This window comes from Macrobrachium rosenbergii, chromosome 53 (genome assembly GCF_040412425.1).
Source record: "Macrobrachium rosenbergii isolate ZJJX-2024 chromosome 53, ASM4041242v1, whole genome shotgun sequence".
Taxonomy (NCBI): Eukaryota; Metazoa; Arthropoda; class Malacostraca; order Decapoda; family Palaemonidae; genus Macrobrachium; species Macrobrachium rosenbergii.
In genome coordinates, this window is record NC_089793.1 from 8,760,677 (window position 1) to 8,777,562 (window position 16,886).

The 16,886-nt window shown below is 37.0% G+C and overlaps 1 protein-coding gene across 8 annotated transcripts in view; it reads left to right on the plus strand.

Moving 5' to 3' along the window:
• Positions 1–16,192, plus strand: part of LOC136834265 (prolyl endopeptidase FAP-like) — a 191,917-nt gene extending 175,725 nt beyond the window's left edge. For 5 of the 8 annotated variants that reach the window (XM_067096611.1, XM_067096612.1, XM_067096609.1 and 2 more), the window contains 9 exons: positions 6,317–6,440; positions 6,806–7,043; positions 7,197–7,425; positions 7,624–7,770; positions 8,514–8,684; positions 9,042–9,199; positions 10,122–10,327; positions 12,831–12,978; positions 15,827–15,896. In XM_067096611.1, the coding sequence (XP_066952712.1) occupies positions 6,317–6,440; positions 6,806–7,043; positions 7,197–7,425; positions 7,624–7,770; positions 8,514–8,684; positions 9,042–9,199; positions 10,122–10,327; positions 12,831–12,962 (1,405 nt within the window). In that variant the 3' untranslated portion in view covers positions 12,963–12,978; positions 15,827–15,896. Of the gene's footprint in view, positions 1–6,316; positions 6,441–6,805; positions 7,044–7,196; positions 7,426–7,623; positions 7,771–8,513; positions 8,685–9,041; positions 9,200–10,121; positions 10,328–12,830; positions 12,979–15,826 lie in introns of all 8 variants that reach the window. The other 3 variants (XM_067096614.1, XM_067096615.1, XM_067096616.1) reach the window with 1 other exon arrangement.
• The last annotated feature ends 694 nt before the right edge of the window (positions 16,193–16,886 follow it).

Sequence of the window (16,886 nt, forward strand, 5' to 3'; positions counted from 1 at the left end):
TATATATATATATATATATATATATATATATATATATATATATATATATATATATATATATATATATATATTGACATTATAGGGCCAACGGTTAGAACTACATCTGTCAAAATATTTGTTATTCAACGCTACTGGATTTCTTGAAACAAAACTTTCACAAATGAGAAGGTTAAAATACAGGAAGTCAGTTCGTTCAGAACCAAATTTTTTTTATCTTATCAAATCCAAAGGACTATTTTTCATCAATCTCAATAACAAGGAAGATCATGAAAGATAGCAAGAGGGTCTGCCCGTTCTTTTCTCCTTCTACTTTATTTCCTCCTGTCTTCTTCAATCCTTATGAATCTTATACATCTGTCGGCTTACAAGCAAGGTTACTAAGTTGTTATATTATAGAGAGCAAGAGGGGATGCCCCCATTCTTTTCTATTCTACTTTATTTCACTTCTCCGTCTCGATTTCCTGTACCTCTTTGACTTACTGATTCCACACTGTCTCTCATTTTTTGGGGCGGCCGGCGACTGGCTCTATCCTATCCCAGTTAAGCCAAACCAAATATGTATTCTGAAGCCTGACCGGACTATTGTTTTCTATCATGTCTAGTGACTCGTCTCCAACGTTAGCCGGAGGGCTCCCGCGAATCTAGAAGGCACTAGAAATGGGTGAGATCTAGGTGTGTTTGTTGTATGGTCCAGAGAGATGTCTAGTAATGGTCGATGTTGATAAAAAAAATTTTTTATTTTTTTATTTATTTGTTTATTTGGAGCTCCGTGCTAGCTTTCTTTACTTTCTTTACTTTCTTTTACTTTTCTTTGTTGTCCTTGCTGTCATGTTCAGTCAGTAGATCTGTCCGTGTTGGTGACTATGAATATATAAATATATATATATATTTTTTTGTGCTTGCCTTTCCCGGCTCTGCATCGATGTTGTTGTTGTTGTTGTTTTTAATAGTTGTTTTACATAATTGTCCTAATTTTGGTGTTGCTCGTTCCTTGTTCTAACTCCTCTCTTTTTTTTTTTTTTTTTTTTTTTTTAGTGTTTACTAGTGTCGTGGAGATTGCCCCGTTTTTGTATTGATCTTGAGACTTCCGTGTTTTGAGAAAAAAAAATCTAAAGAAAAAAAGTCGCGTGAAGAGATAGAGAAAAAATCGCTTTGGAAGAGAACGAGTAAAACTTGCATTAAGAGGAAAAGAGATGAATTCTTATTAGGATTACAAGAGAGAATCGTAGTAGCAGATAAAACGAAAAAAATATCTTTTGAATAGAAAGACAATATTGAGGAAAAGAGAAATAATCGTATTAGGAGAAAACCCGTATGAAAGAACAATGTCATCAAGAGAAAAGTTCTTACGTTCTTATGAAAGAAAGCGACAAAAAAATTATCTTTTGAACAGAAAAATAATATTGAGGAAAAGAGAAGTAATCGGATTAGGAGAAGAACCGTAAAAAAGAAGAACAATGTTGTCAAGAGAAAAGTTATGTTCTTTATGAAATAAAGCGACAATTTTTTTATAATTTTAATATTGTAGTAATAAGCAAATAAAATACATGGAAAAGCATTTCTTAGCATTTATGGAAACAAATATTGAAATTAGAGACGATGCCCCTTCGCCTGAATATTTTCAGACAGTAACTGACAATATTACAGAAAATTAATCAGTATAATAATTCAAAAGAAAGAACATAGATAAAAATACGGGTAGCCTGAAATAGGTTTAAAACTATTGCGATCAATAGTTTCACCTTGTGATTAACGAATGGCTCCAAGGTTCACTGAAGGAATTAGCCTCGTAATTATAGGGAAGCGGTGATTAGGAAAAGTGGGAAGAAGTAGATACTGCAACAAGATCAGAGCGGAAGCAAAGCAGTATTGGATCGATATGGTCAGACTCCGGGGATTTTAGGAACTGATGGAAGTGTTTACTTGTCTTAATTCCTTCAAATGTTTTTAGGATCTTATATGTTAATTTGGCTTCCACTGCATAGATTGTGCTAATATGAATGTATATAATATATATATTCATATAATATTATATATATATATATATATATATATATATATATATATATATATATATATATATATATATATATATATATATATATATATGTGTGTGTGTGTGTCTGTGTGTGAGTGATTTTGAGTAAAATAAGAATATTCAATTTTTCTTATTTTATTTTTTGATAGCTTAAGATATGTTAAGATAGCTTCCACTGCACAGAATGTACCAATATGAATATATAATATGTATATATAAAATATATATACATATATAAATATATAACATATATATTATATGTATTTTGTATATATATATATATATATATATATATATATATATATATATATATATAATATATATATATATATTGTATATATATATATATATGTGTGTGTGTGTGTGTGTGAGTGACTGAGTAAAACAAGAATATTCAAATTTTCTTTTTTATTTTTTGAAGGAAAAATTTTAAGACATGCCTTGAAAAAATGTTAAAGCAGTTGAGAGGAGAAGAAAAAAGAATGAATATCTTAGCGAATAAAGAGAGAGAGAGAGGAAGTAATGACACTGGAGAGAAAGATTTAGGACTGATAAAGAAAGCGTCGAGTCAGGAAAGAGGCAAGAAATGAAACGGACGGATAGCCATGGCATACATGATAAAACAAAGGAAGAAATGCACAAACTTTTACGAAAGGAAATGAAGAGAATGAAAGGAAGAGACACTAGAGACGAGCGTTGAATGTGGAACACTGATAATGATAATGATGATGAAAAACACGATGATTGTGACGTTTGTTATCAAGGCTTCGCGTCATAAAATTACCTACTCATATAAATTTTTTATAAATAGGTCGACAACTCGAGCCAGTAATACTCGCATTTGAAACGACAGTTCTATGAAATACTGAATAACGTTAAAATGTATAGCACTTAACGAAGTGAATGGAATATTAGAAATAAGAATTATTTTATTAATACGTATTGGAGAAAATTGGAGGACTTCGAATCGTGCATTCGTATTATTTAGAGCTTATGGAAAATAATATGTTCATTATATACGAAAATATTTTCAAGTTTCCGTTAACTTCCAGTTGTCACTATTAGTTCAGGCGTTTTCTCAATATCTTTAGTTTGGCAAACATTTTAATGTACATTGATCGTATCTCTGGGCTCATTAATTACATTTAGACCTTAAGTAAGTCCAAATTTTAATTTATATAATTAAAGTGTCAGACCAAAAAAATTTGCAATTTTCTCTAAATCTGGGCATGTAGATAAGATGGCATCTAATCCATTAGTAAGTTCACAGAAATTTCTGTGACCACCAGTAACTGTGTAGGGTAGTTCGTTTTCTATATGACGCTTTCAATGTACCTTAGACGTTCCGTGTTTAAAATCTCATTCCTTCTCCCCTGTTCTGACATTGTCTTCTCCTTTTTCCGTAGTGCAGTATTTTGGACATTTCTCAAAGATCCCTTGCTAAGGTTCGAACCTGCTTCGGCGCCAAGGTTCGAACGCCTGCTTCTTCGGCCTGTTCTTGTTGTGTTTGGTGATGAGAACCGTTGTTTTTGTTGTTGTTGTTATTGTTGTTCTCTGAGCTTGAATAGTTGTGTATGGCCAGTGTAACGTTGTTGCTGATATGCATATTTGACTGGTTACTGTATTTTTTTTTTTACCTTGGATGTTAGCTGGGGCGTATAATGTTATAGAGTTTTTCGTAGTGACTTTGTAATTTTGAATTTTCAAGTGTTTCTTACAAGTTCAGAAATTTAGCTGCCTTGCGTAGACCGTCGGTTTGTTCATTTGTTTGCCCAAATTTAACCGGACATTCATCATGCAATTAATTTCATCTTTTTTTTACATTGCTAAATACATCTTTAGGCTTCCAGCATTATTGGTAATAGTTTAGGAGCATCAAAACGTTTTTTATCAGTTGCCGAATAACTTCAGGAGATTTGGTAGCCCAAAAGGACCACAAAGCTATACCACTTTTGACTCTGTCCTGGTGCTGGATGGGTTAGATAGTTTTTGTGGCTATCTTAAAAGTCCTTCTCAAAGTTCCAACGCTTTTGAGTGCTGTTGAGTACTCAAGGATCTTGTACAAAGTTAAAGAACTTCAGACTGGCTCAGTGCACTGAAGGTCCTAGAGAACTACAACTGTGCTGACTGACTTGAGCGCTGATGGGCACAAAGTTGTAGCACTTTCACCTAGCTTACTGTGGTTCTCAGACAGAACTCCAGCTCTTCGGAATGTTATGGAGTATTGAAAAGTTTTTGACAATGTCTTAACACTTTGACTGGTTTAGAGCCCTGAGGAGTCAGAGTGAAAAGATATTGCCCTTCTGACTAACATAGAGAACAGAATGGTCATGGTGAATTGGTAGTGCTTCTGGATGGCGTGGAGTGCTGAAGAGTGTCAGTCTGAGCTGAAATGCTTCTGACTGTCCCAGATTGCTGCTGGACTTTGGTTATTGGAGGGTCTTAGAAATGAGTACATTGCTGATTGGTCCTGGATCAATCATAGTGCTTCTGACTGTTTCATAGTACTGTACTAATAGATGTTTAGAAGAGGTTAAAGAAATCAGTTACTAAGGCAAACATGTGGTCATTTGTACACTGAATCCGTTTTGGCTAGTTTCCATTTTAAGAGTGTATCAGTAGAAGCTATGTTGTAGAATCACTCACTAGAACTTAAGAGGAAACCCCCAGACGTAATATCTCTTAACGCTTTGAATTTATTTTTCTTTCAGATAGTGGAACTATACACTAATTTTCACTTTTGCAAAGTGAGAACAAATTTCTGTTGAGTGCTGTCATCCATGCAAAGGAAAGAGACTGGTTATTTCGTTGTTTGTGTTTCTGGTCACCTCTTGTCGAAGCATCCAGTCATTTGTTTATGTTCATTTTTCCATCTGGTTAAACAGCACTTTATTTTAAGCCATTCTTGTGCTAAGAATGGCAGTAAGATAATTTAGGTGAATAGGATTATGAATTTGATTGCCATTGATAGGAATGTGAATTGCTTCAGTATTTCGTGCCTACGGTGTCTGATATGAAGTGGGGTCTTAAAATTGTATACTATGAGCATAATCTGGCGCTCCTGGAGCTCTGCAGTCGTTCTAGTTTCTGTGGAGATCGGTAGAAGATAATTCTCTTTACTTTGTCAGCAGTATTATTGTGGTTGTGGACGAGAGTAATTTAAAATGGCACATTTAACTAAGAAATCATTTCGTCTTCGAGTCCCTGAAAGATGTACAAGATTTCCTTCCAGTCACCTCTGGATGTTTCCTGCTGTTTGTTATATGGCTGGAGAATTGAAAGTGAGTGGATTGTGTAACTTCTCCTTTTTTTAACATTATTAAATTCATTTCAGATTCTTTTTCCTTATTTGCAAACAAGAATTTTTGCTGAAGGTTACTCTCTCTGTTAATATGAGGAAAACTTTAAATTTCATTTTTTTAATATTAACCTATAAATCACTGGTTCACTCCTAACCAGGAGCTCCATCTGTAGGTGGTAACTCGGTTTGAATTGATTTATTGGTAGTTTCTTTACTATCTTTTGGTCAGTATCAGGCATTTTTTGTTATTTGATTTTATTGCGAGAGTGGAGATGGAGTTGAATTTTCATCACTTTAGTGACTTTTACCTTGTAGGTTGTATTTGTGTTCACGTTTCCTCCATTTTCTTCGAGGTGGAGGTAACAAAATTACGAAAAACGAGAGGCTGACCATATGGTATCAGGTGGAAGGCTGAATACTACAAAAGCCAAGAAAAATTTCTTGGGTGTTGCAGATTTGGCTACAAATTTTTTTTTAGAATTTTCTTTTTTTTTTTTTAATGTCCTAGTATTGTTATATAATTGGAGGCCATTAGCTTGTCCTAGGAATGCAGGATAGAAAAGCATTTGTTATAAGGCATGTCAGCCTTATAACCCTCCCAGAGTTTAAGTATGGAATTGACACTGTGCAATTTGGAAGCTATATAGTAACTTTTTAAATGCTAATACATACATATTTAAAGCTTTATTTTGTAATTGATGATTTTTATATATATATATATATATATATATATATATATATATATATATATATATATATATATATATATATATATATATAAATCATCAATTACAAATAGAGCTATATGACATGTATGTATGTTTCTACACAATGTATGTAAAATTTCAATGTAGATATTCAATATTAATAAATAACATTATTGTCGCATCGGTAAAGTCATCTGTCAGCAATTAGTCTTAAGTTTAACAATTTACCTTTTTTGATGGCCGAAACTCTTCTTTGTAACGCCTACGTAGGTCCCATTACCTCATCAACGTTGGGTGGGCGAACACGACGGTGGTGTGGGCGTCGTGGGCCTCCAGAGACCAGAGCATTGCCGTTTTGGCCACCTGCGAATCCCCGAAGTGGAACTGTTCTTTGGTACGGCTCACCTCATGCGTCTTTGATATATTGGTCTAAAGTATGCCTTAATAAAACTAGGATTTATATGTAGTTTGCATTGATTAATGATTTATTTACCAAACCCCAACTGTAGTCTGCCTCTAATGGTGATTAACTATATTATTATTATTATTATTATTATTATTATTATTATTATTATTATTATTATTGCTCCACTAAGCAACTGTTTGGTTTCAGCTGTTCATTGCTATAACTTCTAATCCCGTGTATATTAATTTTGTGTACTGTATTGTTTGTGCATTATTTATCTCAGTATGTGACCCTGAGCTGAAATAAGGGGTATTATTTTATATTATTATTATTATTCACCCTCTTTCCCTTAGGTGCATGTGAACCACAAAGAAGGTGGGGTATCTCCCGTGGTCAGGTCTGTGGTATGGGCAGGTGGATGGGCCATGTTCCCGTGGTCAGTAAGAACGTTGTCTGGGGCATGGCATAATCATGTGGCCTTGGTGGGGGCCAGGGAGGGCAGACACGCCCCTCTGACCCTAGAGGACTATCACGTCACCCGGGTACTTGGATACGACGTAGAGAAAAATTTAGTCTATTTCAAAGGCTCAGGTGACTAGTTTTTCGTTTCTGTTGCTTTACTGATCTGTGTTTTGCCTTCAGTAAGGCAAGACCCACTATTTGAAGAAGCAAAACATGTTCAGATATTGAGAAGGTCCTTTCTCCAGTGATAGAAAGTGCTGTGACTCCATTTTGGCTTTCCAGAGCTGGCCAATGGCGCTGGGAAGCAGCAGGTGTACAGCGTCTCTACGTCGAACGAGACTGTGGACTGCCTCACCTGTCATCTGGGATGTCCTTTCGTCACCGTCTCCATCAATTCTCTTCTAACACACGTGGCTGTTGCCTGTAAGGGTCCCAAGCCCCCATCCTCGCATCTTGTGCCTTTAAAAGACCATAATTCCACTCGCGTTTTACACAGCCAAGAGAAATTGAGGTTAGTACTAAAAGAACGCTGGTTTAAGAATATGATTCACGGAACGACTTTTGTGTTAGATTTTCAGGCATAATGTCTAGACTAGTTCTTGAATTCGCCAAGATTCTGATACACTTTCGGCTAAAATATAGACGCGATTGTGCTACCTGTACAGTAGAACTGAACCTACTCTATTTTTTCTTACTCTGTCCTCGCCAGAGAGAATTTGGGTGAGCTAGCACTGGGTCAAGTTCTGTCCCTCGACTTGGCCCTTTCTCCAACCCTTCATGCTGCTGTCACCCTCACACTTCCTCCAGGGTGGTTGCCTGAGGATGACACGCTACTCTACCCGCTCATAGTCCAGATGTAAGTTATGTTATCCGGTAAGGACTTCGTCGCCGGTAAACTTGTAAAATAATATAAGTCACGCATAAGGTTGTAGTAACTCTGGACACTTCTGTGTGTTTCTGCTTCTTCATGTGAATGTGTGTATGACTGAAATTTAGCCATGGCTGAATTCACGTGATTAAATATTTTGTTTATCTTCTAAAATATTTTTATGATCTAGCTAAAAAGGGGTAGTGACTACCAGAAGGTGCTAGTGCCGTTTATGATTCCATTCAAACTTGGAATAGAGGTGAATTATGGCAGCATCCTGGCTTATAAAATTAGTAGTGTAAGAAATTCTTGAGGTTAGGGTAACTTCTCAAATATTTTTCATTAATGAGTAGCTTTTCTGTTTCATGCTCTCGACCTTGCTGCTGATAATAACAGTCTGTGGTTGCTGTGCAATTTGTCCATAATGCAAAACACTAGCAAATGGCCTTTCTTTCCTTCTTTACATTGAGACAGTTCAAGTTAAACTATACATCTCAAGAAATGTTATATTTAAAAACAGCTCAGATGAAATGAGCTAGCATATACTTTACTGTGTTTAAACACTTCTTTAAAGCTGAGAATATGGAGAGCTATTGTGGAGTTTGAGTTAACTAAAATGACTTAAGTATATTCGTCTCAAGAAAGGTCTGCATCCATGCCAGAGACCACTGCGGTTAGCAGCAAAGGTATTAGCTGCCTCTCACCCTCAAAATTTGTTTCTCATCCCTCAGGATTGGACCAGGTGAGCAAGATGTGGAGGAACCCTTATGGCATTTGGGGTTTCGGCAGTATCTGGCGTCTGGGCATCAGGTTGCCCACGCGAAAGTCTTACTCTGGGGTAGTGACCCATCCACCAGAACATCAGTCCACAGTTTGGCAGAATACCAAGCTAGAGTTATACAGTAAGGAGTTTTGAAGTTTTGTATGATTTCAGTAGCTTTGAAAAGGCATATACAAGGTGACATCAGTTATCTTTAGCATTTTTACTCCTCGAGTTTATGTATATCTTCAGTGTTTTGATCATAGTAAAGAAATTGCAAAACTTTCTTTTAAGAGCACTATTTTTTGATAAGAGCAATATTTTCCATAATCTTTGGTGACCCTTAAAATATCAAGGAAAGTTCCGTAATGTTGTGATCTTCTAAGAAGGCAACAAAACAACGAAAAACTGAAAAAGGTACTAAAAATAATAAAACTAATCCTTTCCAGTATGTAAAAAGCAAAAAAAGCCAAATTTCAGCTAAAATTTGGGCCCACAGGAAAATGTTGGAAGAGTTCGACTACCTGGACCACAACAACGTCGGGTTGTGGGGGTGGGGGTCAGGGGCGTCCCTGGCCCTAGACGCTGCCGCTTTGGCGCCTGAGCTGCTGAAGTGTGTAGCTGCTGTCAACCCCGTTGTTGATTGGCGAGCTCATGGTAAGGAACAGATTTTGTCTATATTAACCCTCTACGTGGAATTCCATGTAGAATTTCATGCACAGTATCGTGGAACGGTGTATTTAGTTCCTCGTGAATAACTGCAAGACGACATTTAATTTTTATGGAGTCTTTGGCATCAGGCAGTTCTGACAATGAGACGTCAACTTTTAACAGATTTCAGAAAGATTCAGTGTAACATCGTACAGCCTACAACAAAGCTCTTTCATATAGTTATTGGAACATGTTACTATAATACAGTGGCATTTAAATGAATTTATAAGTAACAGTTGGCTGTCTAATTGAATAAATATTTTAGGGGAACATTAAAGCTGTTGGTAAGAGAAATATATTTATGTTGCATGGAATTACAGAGGCTTGGGTGAACTTTCATTGGCAAAGAGCTAAGAAGAAATGTTTGTGTTATCTTGCAGTTATGAGCGGCTGTCTTCACTCAAATATTTACCTTAAAAATTGGTAAACGTACTATCGGTGTTTTCTATAAAAAGAGGATAAGTAGATTTGGTTAAAAAGTTGTATATACCAGTAAGTACAATACACAGAAGCACCAAGTATCTTAGCATCCCCATTTGTAAAAGAGAAACAACACTAGGCATTAGATCTCAGCAACTGATAGCTAAATTTATATGAATAAATTCCATGTTACTAAATAGTAAATGTAACTGATAGCTTAAATAACTAGTTAAACGTGATACGTCATCGGTTTAACCATACAGTAGCTATAAATCACCCACTTATTATAGGGAATAGCAAAAAAAAGATATGTATTTCGTCTCGACGCAGCTTATGATAAGAACATTTTTAAGAAGACTTTAAGGTACGTTAACCTGTCATAGATCATTGGCACTGGAGAATGACATTCAAGGAATGCTCCTCTTCCACTGCATCAAATCACTTCTAGGGTCGTTCTGGGCCGAGCGACTTCTAGGAGCAGAGAACAGCACCGACGCCGGGAGACGGTACGAAGACAGCGACCTGACTCGCCTGGCGCCGCGGCTGGGCCCCAATCGAGTGCTCCTCGCTCACGGCACCAGAGACCCCGCTGCCCACCATGCCTTCCTCCTTGCTCATGCCCTCATAAACGAGAGAAATTATTTCACGCATGTGGTGAGTATTCGCGGGTATCTAAGATGTAAACAGTCACTCTTCTTCTGCTCTCCCCAAGGGGAGATACTGGGACCTCACTAAATGTTGCTGCCATTTTGCATATGGTCAGAGTTTATTGCTATTGAAATATGTGTTTTCAAATTCGATAAGCAAGGGTTGTCCTTCATGGTAAAGATGATAAATTTAGAATGTAGCGAGGAGTTTGACTAACTCCGGAGGGGGTAACAGAGAGTTCAGACGAAAACAAAAACTGCGCAATTTTAGACTGCCAATCTCTTCTTCATTAGAACCGGAGTGGTTAAGCTGAGTCAGTTGGTTGGTGTGTAATAAGCACAAACGATGACTAAAAAAAACTGATTTTTCTTACTTTTTTTGTGAGCGTTGTCTTTAATCCAGACCAAAATCTGTCAACATTGTGGCGATCGCTTCCTATTATCGTTCAGAATCTTCACATTACTTAATATGTTCCAGCTTCAATTTTTCAATCTTCCTTTTTACTTGACAGTGAAAGGAAAAGCGTTGTTGCAGTTGTGAATGCACATGATGGTATAATTTTGAGCAGTTCCTAATTTCATTGTTTTCTTCCAGCAAGGTTGTCAGTGCGCGCATGTATTTACGATCCTCTTAAGAGGTAGACAATAATGCGTCATTGTATTTCAGATGTAGTTCAAATGTTATTGTAGTGCCAAAATACTACCTGAGATATGCTATTGAATCTGTTTCCTCTGTAGGGAGAATCAGGTCCAGGAGTCATTAGTATACTGTATACTGCATATGCATTTTATATACATATAAATATATACACACATTAATGTTTTCTTGGTGTAATGCATAATATTTCAGATGACACTATTTTAGTCGTGAAAAGGTGGCAAGTGAGTATGGTAGGGTATTTATATGGTATTTCAGGTAGAGGAGAAGTCAAACTGGCAGCTGATTTACCTAAAGAATAGGCCATAAAATAAAATGGTCTTAGCTCCATGTAAACGACATGGTGACTTTTCTTAATATATATTTGTAATTAATAGGACCTTTATACTATATTTTATTCGCTCTGCCGATGGCTTTTTTTTCGGTCATATACCCGGATTAGAGTAGCTAGGTCACATGTTAACAGTATGCCTCTGAAATATTTATTTTTCGAAGTACCCCTGTGAATACGTCCGAACTCCCTTTACTAAAAGATAACAGGCAACCTTGTGTTTTATGAGACACGTCTATACTCTTCATCCGTTTTCTTTGGAGTCTTCCCTCTCAGCTGTCCAGCTTCTCTAGTTTAATCTAGCTTCCGGTTTCATCCCTCATCGAAAAGCAAATCCGTTAAATATAATTATATATTTACTTGTGTGCCTGTCCCGTTAAAAATTATGACAGTACATAATTTTTGAAATTGCATAGTACTAATGTCAAGTACATTATTTTGCTCTTTATGTTCCTGTTTAAGATTGCCTGATGGTAAAACTTGGAATTCATTACCCATAGATTACCTGTATTACAAAAAAGAAATATACATATATATAATATATATACAGTATATATATACATTATATATATATATATATATATATATATATATATATATATATATATATATATATATATATATATATATATATATATATATAATATTACCAATTCCATTTCATATCAGGTAACCACTTGTAATCGACGTAGCTTTTCGTTTTCGCCACATTAATTATCTATTTTTTATTATCTTATATTAAGAGGCGAGAATCTCCCCAAATCGAAATACAGCGGATACTCGAAAATATCTCTTTTATTCCGCCACCAATTTGAGAGCGCGCGTGAGAGCATGTGTTGGTGTGCGTGCTGAAACACAAAGTTTCTTTTATTATTTTTTTTCTTTACATTTGCATATACAGAGCTGTGTTGGTAAAGTGAAATGATACTACTTGTTAACTTAAGAGACATAAAATAGTTCACATGTCGTGTTCCACCCTCTTTCATCTTATTAAAAGCTCCTCTCTCTCTCTCTCTCTCTCTCTCTCTCTCTCTCTCTCTCTCTCTCTCTCTCTCTCTCTCTCTCTCTCTCTCTCTCTCTCATTTTCTAATGTGCCTTTTACACGCTCTGGCCAGGGCTATAATACAATACATCCTGTTATTTCAGCATGCATACAGTCACGCTCAGAAGTAAGTTAAAATAGTTTTAGTTTATTTATGCCACTTTCATTATTATTCAGTTTTCAAGTTTTTTCTTTATTAAGGTTTATTATGAAATATTTATGTAAATTATATCTTCCATTATCACCATAATGGCAGCTGCTATGTTATTGATGAAAGACATAATTTAAGTTGGTATCTCGTAAGAAAATCTTAATAAGGACCATTCCTATGATGTTATTCTTAATTTAAACACAAACGTTACTTTCGTCTTCAGTTACGCTTACCGTTTTTCTTTTCTTTTTTTTTATTTACCGCCATTTCTGATTTCTAACCTCTTAAGTCTCCCGCCAGTTTTAAGTTCCCCGCCCCCTTTTGGTAGGTGTACACGGACATTTCGTACCCCCTGGTCAGCGTGAGACCCCACTTCCACGCAGTGCTGGAGGACTTTATTCTAGGGAGTCCTTGCGTCCAGTCCCCGCTCCGAAAGAAGAGAAATGTCGTTGAGATGTGACGGAGACGCTGCAGGGGTACTGAGTTCCGTAGGGTCAAGCCACTGGCTTCACGATACAGTGTTACTTGAAACGCTGCCTGAATGCCCCGGCTCCTCCCACTGACAGCGAGCAGCCTCTGAGTCACTCTTTTCAATGTGATGCTGTTCTTTCAAAGTATATTTTTCTTGCACTTGAACGAGGCCGAAAACTCGAGGATATTTATAACTCTGCTTCGTTTCTTTCACTTGAACGAGGCCACAAACTTTTCTTTTAATTCTATTTATTACTCGTATGTCTTCGTTTCTTTCACTTGGACGAGGCCACAGACTAAAGTATATTTATAATAACTTGTCTTTGTTTCTGTCTCTTGAACGGGGCCACAAAATGAAGTATATTCATAACTTGTCTCTGTTTCTTTCCCCTGAACGAGGCCACAAAATTTTCTTTTAAGTATTTTCATCATTTGTATGCCGTAGTTTCTTTCACCTGAACGAGGCCACAAACTAAAGGATATTTATAAACTTCTCTTCTTTTCTTTCACTTGAACAAGGCCACAAACCAAAGTATATTGATAACTTGTCTTCGTTTCTTTCACTTGAACGAAGCCCCAAACTAAAAGTATTGATAACTTCTCATCGTTTCTTTCACGTGAACGAGGCCACAATCTCTGGTCTGCAGAAGCGTGCTGCTGTCAGGTAGAAAGGAACTGGGGCATGGCGAGAACGAAGCTGTATATTGTATGTTGTGGATTTAGAATGCAAATGACACCAAATGGGGCCACGCCCTCTGTGGTTGTTTGAACACACTATTGTTTTTTTCTTTTTCTACTGTTGTCGGCTGACCAACTAGATGTACCAGTATCTAGAAAGTGTGGACTTTCCATCCTCCGTGATCTTTTGAAATAGAAACCAGGCCCCTTTTTTAGAAGTGCCTATGTAAGATCTCTCCCCACCTCTTTTTAGGAATGCGTCTGTCATCCCGAAGGTTCTGTCCTATGATTCTGTACTGTACTGTACTGTAATAACGTGTATTCTGTCGTTTCTTTAAAAGAAGAAATTCACTGGTTTAGTGAACCGCAACAGTGATTTATAGACTCACCTTGTATGGCAGTGCTCTCCACCCTATCCTGAAATAGTTCAAATATTGAGAGATGTTTAAAAAAAAAAAAAAAAAAGGTAGCATTTATTGAAGAGGACACGTTTTTGTTGTGCACGCGTAGTGAGATTTGAGAAAGTACTAGCAAAATATAAATCACTAAAACTGACTAACATAAATATTGACTTTTCTAATGTGCTCTAGCCAGGTTAAACTTCTAAGGCTTTAGACTTAAAATGTCACTGGTGAAATCCTTTAAATGATAAGAATAACTTGAAATTTTAAGTAGTCGATGAACTTTGAAGTACAGCTAAAACTGTCTTACTTAAATTAAATCTCTTAAAGATGGCTCTCTTAAAGCTGTTAGATAAACTAGATTTATTTGCTTTATTACCTTGCTAAGATTTACATGCAAAGTAATTCATTAATAGTCATTGAGAGTAGGCCTTCTTCCAATCATGGCTTAACATTTCATTGTCATCATCACAACCTCCCTAGACAACTAATCTGCCCCCGTAGGGGGGTAGTGCCGTCAGTGCACCTCACGGGGTGCACTGTAGGCATTACTAAAAGTTCTTTGCAGCGTCCCTTGGGCCCCTAGCTGCAACCCCTTTCATTCCTTTTACTCTACCTCCGTTCATGTTATCTTCCATCTTGCTATCCACCCTCTCCTAACAATTATTTCAAAGTGCAACTGCGAGGTTTTTCCCCCCTGTTACACCTGTCAAACCTACCTGCTCTCAAGTTTCCTTTCCAGCGCTGAATGACCTCACAGGTTACAGTGCTTGGCCTTTGGCCTAAGCTCTGTATTCCATTCCATTCCATACTAATCTGTCATTAAAAATCAATATGTCCGTGAATTTATCTCTTAAAATACATTACTAATTTCTATGTTCACATTTTTTCAGCCATACATGCACAATACGGTATTTCCAGCTAAGATAAGGAAAACGGAAATTCAAAATATCCTAACGTATAATTATTGCCTCATGGTTCGTCTTGTACTTCAGCTTACATTATGAAACTTTACAAAGTACACGCATTAAAAAAACACAGACACGTCTTTTTTGAACATGAATATACACGCGTACCGACAGGCAATCCTGCCCTTACTTTTACAGACATATTCGTATTTTTTATTAATATGCCTTCATCTGCTATTTCAGCTAAATGCCCTCTTTCCTCATATATAGTAATACTCAGCTGAAAACTGTAATATCCCCGAGTTGCTATTGACACCAAGGTCTATACCAGTAGTTCCCAATCTTTTATTTGGCCATGCCCCACCGAATCCCCTCTAAAAAACTGATGCCCCCTGTGGTGATATATAATTATTATTATTCAAAAAGTGAACTGCTATTCACGTGGAGGAACCCTTAAAAGCCATTAACTTTAAGTTTAAACATTCTCGAATTGCTCCCCTTAAAAATCAGATTGGCCCCCCGTGGGGCGTGCACCCCACACGTTGGGAACCACTGGTCTAGACCTTGATTGGCACAGTATCTAGAGAATGTGATATGTTATCACTTTGAGTTTGTTTAATCTGAAATATGTCTATTTTGAAAGTTGTTTCAGCTCGGTGTTTCAGATCCCTGTCATATTCACTTCTGCATTCATCATATTCGTCTGTTAACATCCCATATTCACGGCCATATTGCTGTTGACTCAGCGTAATTGAGGTGACTAAACCCTTCTTCTTTAATGAGCAATAGTCCTTAGAAAGTCAGTGAAAGTCAGAGAAAGTCAGTGAAAGTCCCAGGTGTTATTAAGCCCCTTCACTTCCCTGCAGGTATACACAGACGACGACTACATGCTGGACCTCAACCGCTTCCATTTGGTGAACGCCTTCAAGAGCTTCTTCTTCAACATCCTCCACGATCCCCTGGTCTACGAGATGGAGAACCAGTGAAGAAGCCCCTGCCTCTGGATACTGACGCAGTCACGAATGATAAATCTTTCACTAAGAATCTCGCGGGGGGGGCGCGTTTCCCCTGCCGATGTTTTGAAGGTTGTTCCCCCCCCGAGAACTCGAAAAGGAAGCGTGCGTGTGAAATGGTGCTATAACAATCTCTCTTCTTAAGGGAAACTGGTCCCTCGCTGGAAGTCGCGCGCCTCTTGGTTATCCAGGTACTGGAAAACAAAAAGAAAAAAAAAAGCTCCTGACGAAGGGTGTCTGGAAAAGCATTGTGATAAATGCACTGCTGGTGATATGAGGCTGACGATGAGGCAAGGCAGCCCACTGGCTAAGATGACTCAAAAAAGAGGGTGGCCACGACTAAATGAGCGTCGTGGAACACATTGCGCCCTCTCTCTCTCTCTCTCTCTCTCTCTCTCTCTCTCTCTCTCTCTCTGTCTCATGCCTTAAAAAGATGAAACTTCTGAAGCTGATGTAAGAGACCGCGAAGCTTCTTCGGGTCGTGTTGAAGTTAATGATGGTAGTTCGTTGTTATGGATTTATTTCTGTTGATTCGAGAATTTTATAAATATATATATATATAAATATATAATCTATATTTTCTAGGATAGACTCATTAAGACATGGAAACTAGTTCTAGCGTCGTTCTTCGCGGGGCGACCTCCAAGTCGTTAGCTTAGGGACTGGTTTGACTAGGCTGGAGTCGTTTCTGTTCAATTAGGCACTTATGCCCGTCGTTGAGGTTGAACTTCAGTTCGGAAAAGGTCGTTTACCAAAAACACTTTCTCGTTTGTATAGAGCAAAGGAAGGTTTTCATTATATGCATATATTATATATATATTTATATATGTATATATATGTATGTATGTATGTTTACATGCATGAGCAATATATATACATATACATATATATGTGTGTATATTATATATATATA